The sequence below is a fragment of the Labeo rohita genome, chromosome 18 (genome assembly GCF_022985175.1).
Source record: "Labeo rohita strain BAU-BD-2019 chromosome 18, IGBB_LRoh.1.0, whole genome shotgun sequence".
NCBI lineage: Eukaryota > Metazoa > Chordata > Actinopteri > Cypriniformes > Cyprinidae > Labeo > Labeo rohita.
Window position 1 is genome coordinate 32,350,149 of NC_066886.1, and position 18,993 is coordinate 32,369,141.

An 18,993-nucleotide genomic window follows, 5' to 3' on the forward strand; every position below is an offset into this window, starting at 1 on the left:
CAGACAGCAACGCAAAAAACGGACCTTTTCAAATTTCGGACGTTGCTCGTGACGTCGCGCGGAGCGTGCGCTGAGGTCATTTCCTGTTTGTGCTCCCGTTGAGTCGCTAGACGGAGGCCTATCCGCGATACCACCACCACCGTAACATCGCTCACAGACCTACAGGACGGCCACGGCGAGGTTTTTACAAGCCTTAAACGCGTCAAATAAGCGTCGTGGTATGACTTTGGGCGACCGGGTTCGATTTTCGGGCCACTGAGGGGCGGTTTGTGAGGATAATCGGGCGGTTGGGTGTTGTTATTTTTGGGGCAGCTGAGTGGTCATTGGCAGAGCTCAATACACAGCAGCTCGCGAGAGGAATAAACACACACTTCACGTCTCTAAACACCCTTGTTTCACCTCACTTACATGGGCTTTTGAGGATTTTTGCATTTCAGTCAACCAACACGTCGCAGGAGAATAAAAGTGGAGGTAAGGGACTAAAACGTGCATCGATGATTGATGGCTAGCGTGATGTTTAGCCTAGCCCGAGTCTCTATATTTAAATTGCACTTAAACGTTATGTTTTGTTGCGCTTTGGGACCAGACAAATCCCTTTATTAATATGTGTTTCTTAGGTTTAACATCACAAAACACCATCTCCCGTCATAACGCATGTTTGTCGTTTCTCTTTACAGTCAATTTATTAAATAACACAGTTATAGATTAATTTAAATCCGTTTGGCGCTTAAGTTGATCTCTCCTGCGGGGTCCCTGCTTGCAGATCTATTGTAAGTGCATCATTGTGTTTTGATGGAGATGTCAGTCTATTAAGTTAAAAAAGAACAGCTGAATTAGTGGAAATGAGAGACTGTTATCGATCAGGCCCTTTACACGCTGTACAGATGCATGATGGATGCTGATCTATAGGGCGAACTCACTGTACATACTGTATGATCGATCAAAAGGATGCCACTTTGCCTTGTGTTTTTTTAAATAGAGCTGCCATGCTGTTCCACGTGGAGTTCTGTACGCTTGTTTAAAATATGCAAAGTATGTTTAAGGTAAAAGTGGTCAGTTGTTGGACAGATATGAAGTAATGCATCTGTCAGGTTTGTGCTTGTGTGTAAATGAGGCCTGAAGGTTATTGAGGTTGAGAGGGGTCAGGTATAGGACTTCTCAGTCTGGAATTATTCCGCTCTGTACAGAAAACATGTAATGATTAGTTTGTTGAAATGGTCTCAGCTCTTGTTTGTCTTTCTGCTGTGGACTTCAAAGTGCGTGTGGGTGCCAGAGAGTTGTTGTTGAAAAAGAGGAAGAGGCAGACCACTGACCAACTGATACATGCACACTAGATGCACATATGTACGGATGGAGACGGTCAGTGTGTTTTTAATGCTGGAGCATGTGTTAAGCAGTTGTGTAATGGACTAGCAGGGGCGTCACAAGGTGGGGATTTTATTTTGCAGGGATAATCCAGTGTTGTGCCCATGGTGATAGGACAGCATGCCAGATCTGTGCCAGAGGCAATGCTGTGCCAGGAAACTCCTCTGGCACAGACTGATTGTATACTCTCAACAATTAAAAAAAAAAAAAAAAAGGCAGAAGAACAGTCTATTTATTTTTTTATGCCATTTGCTAGGACCAGAATCTCTGTTAATATTGCTTGTCTAAGGTTAGTTATTTGAACAAACACCTTTGACTAAATGTTGAACCGTGACACGCATCTTGTCCTGCAGAGTTTGTGCTACAAATTTAAAAAATACTCCATCAAATCACATGTCTTGGCAAGGAGAGATGTGGTGTTGTTTATTAAGTGTTCAACTAAAGAGCGGAAAATCATTTACATGAAAGAAAGGACCAGAACAGAGCCATGTCAAAGCACCAAAAAAATTTAAGTGAGTTGGAACTTAACTTTTTGGACTTGCTACACTGCAAAAAGAAAAGAAAGAAAAACAAAAAAACAATTTCTGGTTAATGAAAGATTGATAAACATTCTATAACAAGTTGATTTTTGCTCCTCAAATATTTTTTTTAAAATCTTTTACGCATAAATGTAACATAATTTGATAAGTTTTAGCTTTACCAATTTAAAAATTGGCAATGCAGTAAGAAAACTAATAATAGTTGAATTTGTCTCTGACAATAACTCTTATACACATTAGTTTAATATTTTACGTAATGTTGCTTTTCAAGTGGATTTATCTAAGAACTAGCTTGTTTAGATTTTTTTTTTTTTTTAGAAGTTATTCACCAATATTAACATTCCTGACAGAGACAATAGGCCAATAATTTTTTTAATGTTATGTTCATTAGCTAAATGGATGGTACAGCTCATAATGAAAACTGCTATTCACCCAAATGTTGGTCCAAAGCTGTATAACTTTCTTTGAGTAACATGAAAGAAGATATTTAAAAAAAGTTTCACCTGCTTTTTCAATGGCCGTTCAAAGTGTACAGTCCACTGACTTCAATTTTTAACAAAAACTCTGATGGTTGGAGCTCTTGTGGGCACATTGTCAAAGTGATGACAGCTTTTTTTTATTTTTATTTTTAGGCAAACTATTTAATTAAAATTTGTCATTTTAATAATGTTATTGTATATCAATATTATTTTAATAATGAATAAATAAAGTACTAAAAATGTATCAGTAGTTGCCAAATCGACGTTGTAATGCTTAGATATACAAACTACGCTCACATTGTCTTCAAGTGGATGAATGTTTCTGACCCCCAGTTATCAAACGTTGTTTTTTTTTTTTGCAGCAAAAGCCTTGTGCTTTCTAATGTTGCTTCTGAAAACAGCAGGTGTCTTGTGTTGTTCGCCGTACAAAGTGGTCCGTTCACCTGTGGCTCACACCGGCTTTACTGCAGTCTAATTGGCATCTCCATGGTGATAGAATAGCGCTCTTGCATTTCCCGTCAGAAATGGTTTAAAAACACTTTGTGGTAAATGAGCCTCATCCTTGTCCCATGTTCATTAAGTCTGTGTGTTACTCTCTTCACACATATTGTGATTTTAAAAAACCACAGCATTTGCATTATATGTATATTATTAGAGCAAAGGCTTTGCAAGTAAGGGTGGGAAATGCAGGTTTTGTGGTTATGTTGCTCTTTCTTCCAGCAGGTAACACTTTAGCACCCACTTTATTGGTCTAAGCACAAAGCATAAATTAAACACGTTTGTAAATTCAAATCAAGTTCCACGGGAACATAAAAAAGAAGAAAAATTGTATTTGTTCCTTTTTGTAACTGATGTCAGCCTAATCACATGCAAATCAATTTAGGTAAATGGTTTCAGAACAGGTAAAGCACAGACATAAAAACCATCATCATACATTCTCATATTTTGCTTTCGTTATGGCTACAATAAATTACTTCTCAAAGAATGAGACATCTTGTCTTTTTGAACTGGATTGGTTGTGCTTAACAGACGTTAGGTTAATATTTGCATGGTTCACATAAGCCATTTTATAATAAAAGTTGATCCGTGGTCCACTCATAGACTACTTCATCTTAAAGATGTGCAAGATGAAAAAAACAAACTAACATGGATTATATGCATCGGCATCAACTGGGATCAAAACCCTGTTCCTCCATCAGCACTTCTATCCCGCATATAAAGATACTTGTTTGTGAATAGTGACTCAGCACTTTAGATTCATTCATGCAGTATAATACCACTGAAATTTTCCATCGCACATCTTGCACTCACTTCTTTGTCAAGATCTTGTAGTTCGCTCCCAGTTAGAGTTTGATATTTAATTGTGCACAGGACTCTCGGTTTTATTCAGTAAGATGATGACAAGTGAAATTCAGCTGTTCCTTTTCTGTTAAATCTGAAATTGAGGCTTATCTGCTGCGGAGTGCTGATTGCTGTGTTTATGGCAAGTTTACATTACAAACTTTTCTAAACAGGTGGCATTCCTGCAGCTTTAGTCAGGTGACCGTTTGTGGAAAATATTTCAGTTGCGTGCTAGAGTGTGTTGGATGCAGTCAAAACTGAAAATAGTAGTTGAAAATACTGTCATGTATTCACCCTCTGTTCCAAACCTTTATTTTTTTTTAGTCTGTGGAACACACAAAAAAGGATGTTATGAAAAATGTTTTTCTGCCATGCATTGAAAGTCAATGGGATCTAATGTTGGCGTCGTTCTTGTTTTGTTCATGAACACTGTTTGCTTAAAAGACGCAGCGACAAAAATGTAAAACTCCCAAGTCTGTGGTGTTTCCTGTGTTGTTGTTTTTTATTGTGGTTAACAATGGATTATTTGCATGATTCCAGGTGAGTCTGGCTCTGTGGTACTGAAAGCCTGCCTGACCCGAGACTCGGCGCTCCCCCTCCCCCAACCTCCCTGTCACCCTGCCCTACGCCCCACATACCCCTAACCCAGCATGAACGAGGTCAGCGTCGTCAGAGAGGGCTGGCTCCACAAGAGAGGTGAGAATTACGCTTAATCTCTCATTCTTTGCAACCATCCATATCATGTTTTTGGATTGTAAACACTGAGTTGTTGCCTTTTTGTTTTTCCCCTGCTTTCTTCCTTCTGCCATCTACTTCCTTGTATCTCTTCCTCCTCCTGTCTGCAGGTGAATACATTAAGACTTGGAGGCCCCGATATTTCATCCTAAAGAGCGATGGCTCTTTCATTGGCTACAAGGAGAAGCCAGAAACGTCAGATCACAATCAGCCACCTCTCAATAACTTCTCAGTTGCAGGTCTGCCACACTTTACTGCATCTCTCCACACACAGCAGATTGTGTTTAGTATTCTGACATATGGGCTCCCCTTAGGTAGTTTAGAGTTTGAGCTATGGTTTGTAAATGGATCACTTTTGCCATCATCTAGCACCTAAAGCGGTAGTGGTAAATTATGGCAAAAGTTTATCTGTTTGTCTGACCAATTATAAATGGGGCAGTGTTTAAGAGAACCTGTTTAAATTGTCTTAAATTTTACAAAAGTGGCCCAGAAATTACACAATGTACATGTTTGTTGAAGTATGTAAACAAAACAAATTAATATTACTTGTTAGTTTTTACCCCACTAATCGATGTTGGATGCTCTGGTTTGTTTAAATCTCCTAAACCTTAATAAAAGTGCATTAATGTAAGAAGAATTGCCCAATTAAGAAAGCAAGAGGCCATTTGATCAACATCAAGTAACGGTTTACTTTTAAAATGTGGTTTAGTGGGGCCCTATGAAATCTGTTTTAATTTTTCCCAAATTCCGTTTGGGTTTTTTTTTTCCCCAAATTCCATTTGAATTTTTCTGTACTCTTTTTATTAATGGTTAAATTATATGTTATTAATCAAAAAGCGAGTCTAATTAGTTAAAATTATAAAATGTATACAATTTAACATCAGTTTATTTTAAGTTTAACAAATTATATGTTTTGGTCACTATGAAATGTTTTTTTTTTTTTTTTTTTTTTTTCACCTTCAGTTTTATTGTTACTAAATTCTGTTTAAGCATGTCTAATTGTTTAAATGCATAAAAACAGCTTAATTTATTAAATTTCATATTTACAACTTTTTTACAATATTTAAATTTTTCTGGTTATCAAATGAAGGCATAAAATATTAATTGAATTTATCTTTTAATCAAATAAAAATTGAGCAAACTATTTTTGACAAAGTTACTATTAAAATTAAAACATGAAAGAAATATTGTGTGATTATTCCTTAATAAAAAAATAAAGTTTTAACAATTTTACTAATAGTTGTAGTAGTCTTAACGTACATTCTACTAAATAATACTATGTCTTCAAGTTAAACCAAACTTTTATTTTGACGGGTTGCTATGAATACCTTTCTGTGTGTATAGTATATGATGATGGTTTCTTTGAAAAGAAACTGTAAAATGCTCATGAAGAAACTTCAGAGCAGTTCTGGAAATATGTACTTATGTATTTATATCCTCATTTGGCAAAACGGCAGACACTGAAATCACTGCAAGCGTTGTGCAGTTCAGTATGTGTGTAGTAAACAAAACCGCAAAACATGAATGATTCATATTTAAATAGACTTTTTACTTAATATTGTATTGTCTTTTTGCATCCAAACTTCCAATATTCACCAAACTATCATCATATACATATATATTCTGCGTTATACAGCAAATTCTTTTCAGTTTTTGTGACTGGATTCTGTGATTTCTGTCCGCATTCACATTGTGAAAATCATAGGGCCCTTGTTTAGAAATATTTGAACAAATCTGAATCCAAAAACCAACTTTTCAATAATATTCTTCACAGAGTGTCAGCTGATGAAGACTGAACGACCTCGGCCGAACACGTTTGTCATCCGCTGTTTGCAGTGGACCACTGTTATTGAGCGCACCTTCCACGTGGACAGCAATGCTGAAAGGTGAGGAGATGAGATGAAGGGTCCTGTTGGAATCTGTGTCCTTGTTGTGAATGACTGAGGGGAAAAGAGAGAACTTAAGAAGCAGATACTGAATGTTATTTAATGGAAAGCAGATTTAATTGTATTAACCAGGTTTTTTGGCCAACCAAAACAGGTTATTACTCACTGCCTGTTGCTTAAATTGAATCTTAAGAAAGTTGAAAAACATTTTAGTGGAAACAGGAATTGTGTTTAGGTCACTGTGACTAAAATGCCCAATTCTTTCAAAGGATAGCAATCGTGTACATCAGTGTAAGATCATAGAAAATAGTAAGAGGAACTGTAACTTGCTTTATATTTTAATTAATTTAATGAATGACTAATATGATTTCATCTTGATGTCAATGCAGAGAGGAGTGGATACGTGCCATCCAGGCTGTGGCCAATGGGCTCAAGTCCCGGGAAGAAGAGGAGCCAATGGACATTAACTTTGGCTCCCCGGGAGACAACAGCCTGGAGGGGATGGAGGCTGCCATCGCAAAGTCCCGCACCAAAGTAGTGAGTGCCTTAATTAAGAGTGTAACCATGTTCTGGTTGTTTGGGTAACCTTCAATGTCTGCACACCGTAAGAAACCATCTCAGTTGTCCATTGTGCCAAGCAACTAGTTTTCGTACATAGCTGTGCTAATTTCATGTTTCTCGTAACACTGTGTACTCTTTTTAAATCTTAATCTTCGTAAATAACAAAATGGTATTTCATATTCAGTTATTTAATGAATAGTTCACCAAAAAATAAAAATGTTACTCAGCCTCAGGCCATCCAAGATATAGATGAACTTGTTTACCAACGGACCCTCTGCAGTGAATGGGTGCCGTCAGAATGAGAGTTCAAACAGCTGATAAAAATATCACAATAATTCACAAGTAATTGACATAACTCTAATTTATCAGTTAACTTTTTGTTAAAATCAAAAAGCTGCTTGTTTGTAAGAAGCAAATTTATTGTTAAGGTGTATAGACCAATTATCAGTTTGTAAACATTCGGGATGCACACGCATCATAGTTGCCGAAAACCCTGGAGAGATGGCTTTTACGGCTAGAGAATTACACGGATGTGGTACAAAATAGTGAGATTTAAAAAGATTATAGATTATGTTGATCAGATGTCATTTTCAAAATGTTCTCTGCATATTACAAGAGCTTGTCACCCGGCGATAAGCACTGTTATTTAACAAAATGGTTAAATAGTGGGATAGTCTTACAGATCCGAAACAGGGATGACATTTTTGTGGGTGGTTCAAGTAGCAGTCTATGGAGCCATGGAATAAAAGAATAAAAAAGGGTAAATTTGATTTATATTTCAAAATTCTGACTTTATTCTCGCAATTCTAATAAGGAAAAACAACTCTGCAGTTATACTCTGAGTTATAAAGTCCGAATTAGGAGACAAACTTGCATTTGCAAGAAAAAATGCCAGAATTGTGAGATAAAATAAATAAATGTTATGTAAAAAGTTAATAGTAATGGGTATAAATAACTGTAGGGCTAATACAATACGTTCCCTATGAACAGCATATGTCATTTATTATTATTATTATGAGACCTATTGTTTAAATCAAATTTATACTTTGAAAGTAAGTTTTCATTCATAGTATGTCCATTTAAACGTCTGCATTTTGCTTCAAAATTATTCCATGAATTTTACCCGTTTACCTCCAATTGTTACCAGTGTTTTTCTGCCACCACTATGCACGCGCAGCTGCAAGTGATGTAACTGTGACGTCTACTCCAAATTGGTCTATTTAATTTGAACATAATCCTTGTCTCTCACATCAAAATCCACACACGCATTTGTTTTGAGCTGTTTTGGACTGTTTTTGCTTATAAAGAGTGTTTGATCTGTGCAGATTTCTGTCCTGTTTCAGAAACATATATTTTTTTTCTTTTACTGGAGAAAGAAATATTATTGATAGAGGACTCAAAAGCAGCTGTTTGAAGTTAAAAACATCTTGATGATTTGCCTAATGATGGACAGGTTTTTGCATTTAAGGATGTTAGTTGATGGACTGGAGTGTGGATTACTTGTGGATTATTGTGATGTTTTTATAAGATGTTTGAAATCTCATTCTGACGGCACCCGTTCACTGCAGAGGATCCACTGATGAGCAAGTGACATGATTAATTTTTCCAAATCTGTTCTGATAAAAAAAACAAATGCATCTACATTTGAGATAATTCAATTGAGAGTTCATTCGTTTTTGTAGGACTAAAATGTGTTTTCATTTGGTCTCAATAACGTGTTTATTATAAATAAAATATAAAGTTTTAGGTTTTATTTATAAAGCCTTTTATAGATAGTGAGATTTTATGAAAAAAAAAAATTAATAAATTTGACTTGTTTTTTTTCTTTTTTAGACAATGAGTGACTTTGACTACTTAAAGCTGCTGGGTAAAGGCACTTTTGGAAAGGTGATTCTAGTGAGGGAAAAGGCTACTGGCATGTACTACGCCATGAAGATCCTGCGCAAAGAGGTTATCATTGCAAAGGTGGGCAGAGCATGAATCAAAAGTTTAAAATGCTCCTAAATGATTTGTTCGAGTCTCACGACACTGTGGTGTGTGTTTTTTTTTTTTTGTCTTATTTCAGGATGAGGTCGCACACACAATCACAGAAAGCAGAGTGTTGCAGAACACACGGCACCCCTTCCTTACGGTACGTTCATCTCCGCCTGGGTTTTTTTTTTATTGCACAATTACCTTGGTTCTACATTTGCCAATTCATGTATTGTTTTCAATCTCTTCACAGACACTAAAATACGCCTTCCAGACACGAGACCGATTGTGTTTCGTCATGGAGTACGCAAACGGAGGCGAGGTTTGTCACATCCTGTCACTCCTTACGAAAACAAACTAGAAAAGCCTTTTTTAAAATTCTTTTTGTCTTCTTTTTACGCATTTCCAGCTGTTCTTCCACTTGTCTCGAGAGCGTGTGTTTACGGAGGATAGAGCTCGCTTCTATGGGGCTGAAATCGTTTCAGCATTGGAGTATCTGCACTCTAAAGATGTCGTCTACAGGGACCTAAAGGTTTTCTCATTTTAACATTCGAATTATTGTGAAAATAGTTTGAATTGTTTTTGAAAATTGTGTCATAGACCACAAAGACATGAAGTCCGTGTTCCTTGTTTTTTTTTTTTTTTTTTTTTACAACAAATGGCAAAATGCCATTTCCTAATTCTGTTTGAACTGCATTTCTCTCTGCAGCTGGAGAATCTAATGCTGGATAAAGATGGTCACATTAAAATCACAGACTTTGGTCTGTGTAAAGAGGGCATTACTAATGAGGCCACCATGAAGACGTTCTGTGGGACCCCAGAGTACCTTGCTCCTGAGGTATTGCCAACTCACTCCATAAATGTGTTTTTTCAATCAAATTTAGGATCATATTTTGATAGATTAAAAATGGGAAAACCCTGTGAATCAGATCCAGCTTTAATTAGTTCATTTTGTGACCCATTATAATGAAGCCCTGCGATGTTTTAAAGCAGGAAACCATCTTGTTGTTTGTGTTTGGGCTACTAAGCATCTTCGCAATATTACGCAATACATGTCAAGAAGTACTAGATGAAGGTTTAAGAAAATATTTTTGCCTTGTGGTATTGAAGTGAAGTTAAAGGATTAAACAAGAAATGTGTTGAGGCTGAATTTATGAAGTATCATTTGATGTGGAATTTAGCATATCACGTAAATTTTGTCTCTAAATATTAAAACATTTAAAGCAAGCCCATTGTAGCTGAAAGCTGAAAGACAAAAGGCTTGAAACTATTTTTTTTGTTACATTTACTTCATATGAATGTAATAGTCTTAAAGGCATGAGGTTGGTTTAAAAATATTTAATTTTTTTAATTTAACTTAATCATGTAATTTAATGCTGGTTAATGTAATATAGTTCATAACTATAATTCCAAATAAGGGGTTATCATTAGGATATTTTTTCCCACACATTTAAGAGTTTAGTCACGTTAGGTGTGTGCAATATGACTATTTTTGATTGTGGACGATAAAAATGTCTCCATGATCTGCTTTTGGAGAAATATCTTAGTATCGTGCTATTGCATCAGCTGCAGTTCTGACGCCTCCGTCTCAATATACTGTACAACACGACATACATTCACAGCAGTGTGAGTAGAGTAACACTCACTGCACTTATTCACAATCACGAATGTACATTATTTGCTTTAAAGGAGAAGTCCACTTCCAAAACAAAGACTCACATATTATGTCCTCACCCCCTTGTCATCCAAGATGTTCATGTCTTTCTTTCTTCAGTCGTAAAATAGTTTTTTGAGGAAAACATTTCAGCATTTTTCTCCATATAATGGACTGATATGGTGCCCTGATTTTGAACTTCCAAAATGCAGTTTAAATGCAGCTTCAAAAGATCCCAAGTGTGGTTGTAAATGATCCCAGCTGAGCAAGAATGGTCCTATCTAGCGAAACAATCGGTTATTTTCATAAAAATAATACAATTTTAAAGCCTTGCCAGTTAAACATTTCATATGCGTGCTGTTCCGACATGAGCTTTTCCAGTGCGCACACACTAAAATCCTGTCAAACAGTGCCTAATTACTGAACTAAGTTATGTATTGCGTCCGATTGAGGCAATATTATCAAAACACACAAGATTTACATATAAACACAGTTTATAGAAGCTTATGTGTAAAGTGAAAGTAAACAACTGAGAGAAAAAGGGATGTTTGCCTGATGCGTGCAACTCTTAAAGGGGCAGTACTAAACATGCTGCTACTTGTCATTAAAGGGATAGTTCACCCAAAATGTATAATTCGGTCATTATTTACTCACATGTTTTCCCAAACCTGTATTAATTTCTTTCTTGTGCTAAACGCAAAATAAAATGGTTTAAAAAATGTGGGTAACCAAGCAGTAGCTGGTCCCCACTGAATTTAATAATAGAAAAGATCAAATAGATGGTGTTCAACAGAAAAAGAAACTCGGGTTTAAAACAACCTGAGAGTGAGTAAATGATGGTATTAAAATAAAACACTGACAGAATTGACAGACAGATGACAGAGTTTTTATTTTTGGGTGAACTATTCTTTTTAATGTTAATAAAAAAAAAAAAAAAAAAAAACACAAAGAGAAAAATCACTCACTGCTCTTTACTGAAGAACTTTAATACAGTTGCTTTAATAAGAATCAATGTACAATTGATGTATATTGTGTATAAGTATATAGTGTTTCACTTTTTATATTTAATTAGGTTTCTTGAATACTACTGCTATATCCACCTACTGTACCTGAAAAATAAAGCACTGTTTTATTTGTATTGTGTATCTAATTTTTGTTCTAATTTTTTAATAACAAAGATAAAATAATGACTTTTTATCTTCGCTCGCTTTGGCCTAAATATCTGCTGTTATACTTTGTTACCTTGAAAACCTTTGTTTTTAAAATGGGAACATTAGTTGGGCTGCTCAGACAACTTGCTAAATAGTAAAATAAACATGACAGAATTGTGATAAAATTGTGAAATTTCTGAAAAAAAGATTCAGATTTTGCCATATCGCCCACCTCAAGTCACGTCTTTAAGCGCTAGCTGCATTACCTTCATACGCCGTCCAGATATTGAAGAATTTCTTGTTTAAGCTACTTGTTTTCTTTTCTATCTGTAAATGCTCTCTTTCATTTTTCTCTTTGCTGTAGGTATTAGAAGACAACGATTACGGCCGTGCGGTGGATTGGTGGGGTCTGGGAGTGGTCATGTACGAAATGATGTGTGGTCGGCTGCCGTTCTATAACCAGGACCATGAACGTCTTTTTGAGCTCATTTTAATGGAAGAGATTCGCTTTCCTAGAAACCTCTCGCCGGAGGCCAAGGCCTTGCTAGCCGGCCTGCTCAAGAAAGACCCCAAACAAAGGTATGAGGAGCATCTGTTCCTACTTTGGTTATGAACAGGCATCTTGTGTGTGATTTAATAATGTGAATTTGCTGTTTTTAAGGCTTGGAGGAGGTCCTGATGATGCCAAAGAAGTGATGACACACAAGTTCTTCATTATCATGAACTGGCAAGATGTCATTCAAAAAAAGGTGAGACTTTAAAGAACCGATTCATCAGATGTAATCATCGCACAAATAAGAGAATGTACAGTGGTAATCTCTTTCACAGATGCTTTCCAATTTTGTTTGCATTCATGTGTGTCGCGTGATTGATTGCAGCATAAACCCAGCTTGTTTATTTTTCACTTCATTAGACATTTAACAGTGAACAGTTATTTATGCTGATCTCTGCATGTAATTGAGGAGGGATGTGTGAAAACCACATGTTCTCTAGAGCTTTTTCTCACTCAACTCTCACCCTCCTGCTGTTTTCTGCAGCTCATCCCACCCTTCAAGCCGCAAGTGACCTCAGAGACAGACACACGCTACTTTGATGACGAGTTCACTGCACAGACCATTACTGTCACGCCACCTGACCAATGTGAGTAGCTCAGTTCTTCTTCCTTGCTTGTCTGATTGTGAGGTGTCGCCACTCTTTGAGTCTGAAAATAATGAACAAGTCACTTTGTGCAAAATGACAGCAAATATCACAGCCCTCAAAAATGTAATAAGTTGCACTTGGATCTAAAATGCATTGTTGAAAAACTGTCACATGATGCATGTTATTATTACATGCAGAAATAATGTAAAATATCTGTAAATTAAATATAATATAAACACTGAAGAGTATAGTGGCATTCATTGTAAACAACATTTAGGCTGGTATAAAGGCCAAACCTGCTTAAGTCACAGCACATTTCAGTCGATGAATAAAATGTGAAAAGTATATTTAATTTTTTTTTCACGGAGCGAGATATTTAGCAGAATGTAAAGGCTGTTTCTGTACAGCACAAAAATTAATAAAGACCGCAAGTGTCAAACAGACTAAAATTTGAGCTTTTTGCCGAAAATCTTCCATTTTATCATAGTTCGCAGATCTCATTCTTGCTTGTGCACAAAAAGACAAATATAACTAGTTAAAGTCCACATGAATTTAAAATTGATCCTGTTTACTTGTGATGATGACCATGTTCATTTAAAGTTGAAACAGAAGTAGCAACCGATCTTTTCTTACATATTGTGATGTACACCTGACTGTAATGCATTATCAAAAATCTGGGATTTGGTTTTATTTATTGGTGGTTGGCTTTTGCACTTTAAATATTTCCCCACCAGCATTTTTTAAGTTGCCAGTCAATGCCGTCATTTTCACAAAGGTTTAATGGCCCCACAATATTTTGTTGTATAAATATCTTAATGTGCAATATGCTAGAACACAGAACAGACATGTCATTTGGTAACGTTAGCCAGTTCTGATTTATATGCAGTTTATTATTTGATTTTATATGCTTGATTTAAAGTTTGATGATAGCGATGGTAGTGGCTTGTTTCTGCTTCTTAGCTGTGTTTTGATCCAGGTGTTCAGTGCTCTTTTAGAGAATGCGTAGTAGTGCCTCCTACATCAGTAGCGGGGAAACACTGTCTCATAAATGATGGAAAATTCTGTCAATGGTGGGAAAAGAGTTAAAGTGGAAGCACATAGCCATAAGCTTTCAGGGGTGGGTTTAAGTGGGCTAAATGACTGGAGAATTTTTGCATACGTCACCAGATATATCTGTCGCTTTAACTGGAAGATCATCTATGAAGTTTTGATTAAACAATGCAAGGTCAAAGCGTTTTTAAAAAATAAAAAGCATGCACATGCATGGATGAATTGTTCACAGTAAGATCTAGAACATGCATTTGGAAGATACAGTTGAGGTCAAAAGTTTACACACACCTTGCAGAATCGGCAAAATGTTAATTATTTTACCAAAATAAGAAATTATTTTTTTTATTTAGTACTGACCTGAATAAGATATTTCACATAAAGGATGTTTACATATAGTCCACAAGAGAAAATAATAGTTGCATTTATAAAATAACTCTGTTCAAAAGTTTACATGCGCTTGATTCTTAATACTGTGTTGTTACCTGTTTGTTTTTTTGTTTTGTTTTTTTGTCCTGAACAGTTCGCACACTGTTCTTCAGAAAAATCCTTCAGCTGTTTTGTGTATTTGAACTCTTTCCAACAATGACTGTATGATTTTGAGATCCATCTTTTCACACTGAGGACAACTGAGAGACTCGTATGCAACTATTACAGAACGTTCAAACGCTCACTGATGCTCCAGAAGGAAAAAACATGCATTAAGAGCCGGGTGGGCTCTTACATTTTTCCTATTTTGCCAAAGTATCATATTTTTGTCATTTAGTACTGCCCTACAGAAGCTACAGAAGATACTTACATGTTTTTCAGAAGTCAAAATAAGTTACGTTTACCCTGATCTTCAGACTCAAAAATTTTTCACCCCAGTTATTAATGCATAGTTTTTCCTTCTGGAGCATCAGTGAGCGTTTCAACCTTTTGTAATAGTTACATACGAGTCCCTCAGTGTGAAAAGAAGGATCTCAAAATCATACAGTCATTGCTGGAAAGGTTTTCAAATCACAAAAATGCTGAAAAGCCAAAGAATTTGTGGGACCTGAAGGATTTAACAGTTTAACTGTTCAGGACAAACAAGGGACTTGTGAACAACTATATAACTACTAAACAAACAGCTGTGGAGCATTCAGGAACAACAACAGTATGAAGAATCAAGCGTATGCAAACTTTCGAACAGGGTCATTTTTCAGTTGTCTACATGTAGACGTCTTTTATGTGAAAAATCTTATTCAGGTCAGTACTAAATAAAAAACAACATGCATTTTGTATGATCCCTCTTATTATGGTTAAATAATTAACATTTTACAGATTCTGCGAGGTGTACGTAAACTTGAGCTCAACTGTGGATGGGCTGAATGAACTGTCCCTTTAAGAGAAATAAATGATTTAACTGAGACGATTTGTTGTTCGTTTCCATCCCTTGCAGATGACAGTCTTGATGCGGAGGACCCAGATACACGCACACACTTCTCGCAGTTCTCCTACTCAGCCAGTGTGCGGGAGTGACCACCCCCCATCCCTCCCCACTCTCCCACCCCTACCAGCAAACCGGACGCCCCTCACATACACAAACGCAAACTCATACAAGGACACGTGCACCAGCAACCCAAGCCTTCTGAGAGGAGCGGGTTCAAGGCGGGAGTACGGCATCTGCGAACGGTCCTGAACAGGTGGTACCCTCTGGTCAGTCCTGGTTTCCGGTTGGCTTTTCTTCCAGCCAATCGTAGCCTGACACTACACACTGCAATCACTGAATAAATCTCAACCAATCAGGTACCATCGAGAACACAGCTCGGCACCAGCAGGTTTCAGGACACAAGCTCACACTCAAAACACTGGACTACGGGACTAAAGCCTCTTGTAAACACAAATAGCGAACACACTCTAAATCATCTTGTGGGGACGAGAGAAATCAAACAATTTGGACTAATTTCCCACTGATTGTTACAGTTTTAAAGCCATATTTCTGCAAATGTACAAGTGCTCTTTCTGGAACTAGCTGTTACCAATAGTGTTTTTACCAATAGCGGGAGGACCGACGATGGGGTAACACAGAAAGGAGTAGTGCTGTTTCTCTGCCTGGGTAGCGTACCGAATGCTGTGCGTGTGCGTGTGCGTGCGTCGACGGATGCGTGTTTTCAGTCTACATCTTCAACCGTGTGTCTCTTTGTGTTTCGATTTTCTACATGGGCATAATGTCAAGGAGTCGAACGGGGGGGTGGGATCGTTAGGGGATTGGCGGCTCGCACACTATAGATGTGAAAATGTTTGTGCTTTAAAGGGAAGAGAGAGAGGAAGACGGCTCTAGCGTGTCAACAGAGAGGTTGTGGTTTCCTCCACAACCAGGAACCTTGAAACCGGCTTTCCGGAGAGCCGTTTTCCCAGTTTTCATCCGCAGCCCCAGAGGCTTGATGTTCCAAGGTTAGCGCATCGTAGAAACTGTCCATCAAGCTGTTTTCGGTCTCTCCAAAGTTTTGCAGGCATTGATGTCAAAAATTAAAGGCAAACATGCAGGCAACAACCATAAAAAAAACAAACGGAAAAAAAAACGAGGAGTTGAATGTCCTGTTATTTAACTGCAAGAGCTACTGTGTCAGCATGACCGATCAGTTAAAGTAGCAAACGGTGGAAATGCACCCCTGCGTGCTACGCCATCGTTGTCGCAGCCTTGACACTTTTTTCATTTCTCCTTTTTTTATTAGTGTAGTCAGAAATAAAATGGTTAGGATGTTTGAGAAAATGTTCAACTTCATCTCCATATGTGTAACGGCGGTGTGCTTCTCCAGACAGATGCTGTCAGAACACACCGCTTAGATGTGTGAGGTGTTTTCTTCTTTTGCTTTTTTAAAATGCTTCACGTGTAAGGAACATCAAACTGTTTTTTTGTTTTATTCCTTATTTTATTTGGATCATTTTTTTCCCTCATTCGCCCACTCCCTGAAATTGATAAAATATATATATAAAAATATATATTACAATAGTAAAGTTTTTTTGTTTGTTTCTTTTGTCCATTTTTCCATTTGTGTGAATGTGTGGTTTCATGCGTGGGTGTGTAATAAGGTAGTCACAGTATATATTTGCAAGGGGAAATGAAAAGCTTCCTTTGAGATGTTTAAACATGATCTACATTATCATCCCTCCTCCATGAACTTGCTCATACAGAAAGGTCCTTCCTCACTTGTACCAACAGCAGGGCCCAACTCAAGTGCTTCTACGGGTCAAGCCCAACACTCGCTCTATATTGTAGGTTTTGAAACGGCCCTTATTGCCTTGACTGAGAGAGACCGCTAGATGGTGCCATTTGCCTGCGTCATCAAATAACACATTGCTCCGGACAACAATAACACACGCACACTCTAGTTCACAACAGTAATGATGCTCAAAAGTAACTTTTGGGTGGAGACATGAGGGGCAAAGATCTAAAATGCTCTGCTGTAGCGCTTTCACCCATTTTCACTTGTGTGTATATACCTACTCGTAGGACAAATCAGCTTTGAAGTGAAATTATTTTGCAACTTTAACCATCGACTGTTCTGTTCTGAATGTGATGAACAATCACGAATGTCATCATTGATGCTCAGTTTGCTTTTTTAGTGCTGGGGATGCAAACGTTGGGGGAAACTTGAAATATTTCAGCAAACTCTTTGAATTTTTTTTTTTTTTTTTTTTTTTTTTTTTTTTTTGCTACAGAGTGCTATGGGATATGCTTTGCTATTAGGACATTCATGCAAGTAAATTCTTTTACCAAAAACTGTATGTCTGCCTCTTTTACTAACCCAGCGATATGCCACATTAACCGAATGGACAGCAAATCACTTTGTTCGACTACAGCTCAAAGTTCACAATATTTGTTTTATTGAAGACGTTTACACTATAAACATTATTTGTTCAAAAGTATTTGAAGTGTCTGTAGATATTGTTTTGCCCCAACAATATCTAGAAAATGCAGTGATTATTAATTACCATAATTAGTGGTCATTCATTTTACCTAAGTAGTAGTTTGGATAATAATAATGTGCATCTAAACAATGACACTGGAAAAAAAACTTCTGTGGCCAGAAGTTGGAGTTTTTGCTCTAATCAATCATCGTTCAGCTCCGGAACTATTAATTTCAAAACTAGTTATGCTATGGTAAGTTCCTGTAGAGCAGTAAATCGCAACTATGGGGCAAGATGGCCTGTTTTTTTTTTTTTAATTATGAAAGAAGTACACTCTTAAAAATGAAGGTGCTTAAAAGGTTCTTCACAGCAATGCCATAGAAGAACCATTACAAATAACCATCTCTTTCTTACCTTATTATAATCTGAAGAATCTTGTTTCGTCACAAAGAACCACAAAAAAAAGCTTCTTCTATGGCATTGTGAAGCATCTTTATATTTAAGAGTGTAAGCTATATAAAACACAAACAAAAAAAAAGTCAAAACGTAAACTAGCATAATTGTTTCAAATCATTTTTAAGAGGTTTTTGACATTCACAGAGAACTTGTGATTTTTAAAATGTGATTGAAATGATGAAAATCAAAATCTTAAGCTATAAAATTTCTAAAATCATAAATTTGCTTAAAAATAAAAAGTCATTATCTAGTAATTATGAACAACTGGTAAACGCTATTAAAGTTCTCAAAAAGTGTAGGAACCCAAAAGATTATTCATTTCTTGAAACTAATGGAATCACACATTTAGATGTGCTTGTCAATCTATTGTCAGGCAAAATATTTGTTTACAAGCACAAAAAAAAAGGTCATGTCAGTCACAGCACTGAGTGCTTTCCAACAAATACTAACCCCTAACCCAAAAGTGATAGTTCACCAAAAATTAAAATTATTTAATCGTTTTTCATCACAAAGCCGTGTTAAAGACATTTTACAGGTGAAAGCCAGCTCGTATCTTCAAGCTGTAGATTTTAGGTTGGGTGATGTTAGACCATGCCCTAAAGTAAACCTATTACAGAATAGTGGAAAAACAACAAAATGTGTTTTCCTGTGTCCTGGCCTAATTCAGTAGAGATGTTGTGGCATAAAGTGATTTATGCTATCAAGACATGCCAGTAATCTGTAACATTTATGGAAGGGATTTAAGTTGGTCAAAAGTCCATTTGCTGGAGGTTGTGCCGCTGGAGAACAATC

The 18,993-nt window shown here is 36.7% G+C and overlaps 1 protein-coding gene across 1 annotated transcript; it reads left to right on the forward strand.

Annotated features, from left to right (window-relative positions):
• The first annotated feature begins 74 nt into the window (after positions 1-74).
• akt2 (v-akt murine thymoma viral oncogene homolog 2) lies at positions 75-17,544 on the forward strand. Its single transcript, XM_051134639.1, has 14 exons — positions 75-471; positions 4,265-4,420; positions 4,570-4,698; positions 6,234-6,345; positions 6,735-6,882; positions 8,740-8,871; positions 8,972-9,037; positions 9,131-9,199; positions 9,287-9,409; positions 9,587-9,715; positions 12,047-12,261; positions 12,344-12,431; positions 12,720-12,822; positions 15,293-17,544. The coding sequence occupies exons 2-14, from the start codon at positions 4,375-4,377 to the stop codon at positions 15,370-15,372; spliced, it is 1,440 nt and encodes a 479-aa protein (XP_050990596.1). The 5' UTR covers positions 75-471; positions 4,265-4,374; the 3' UTR covers positions 15,373-17,544.
• The last annotated feature ends 1,449 nt before the right edge of the window (positions 17,545-18,993 follow it).

Coding starts and splice junctions, on each gene's coding strand:
- akt2 (XM_051134639.1), top strand. CDS start 4,375: ATGAACGAGGTCAGCGTCGTCAGAGAGGGCTGGCTCCACAAGAGAG. Junction 4,699..6,233: donor CAATAACTTCTCAGTTGCAG/GTCTGCCACACT, acceptor TATTCTTCACAG/AGTGTCAGCTGATGAAGACT. Junction 9,410..9,586: donor TCGTCTACAGGGACCTAAAG/GTTTTCTCATTT, acceptor TTCTCTCTGCAG/CTGGAGAATCTAATGCTGGA.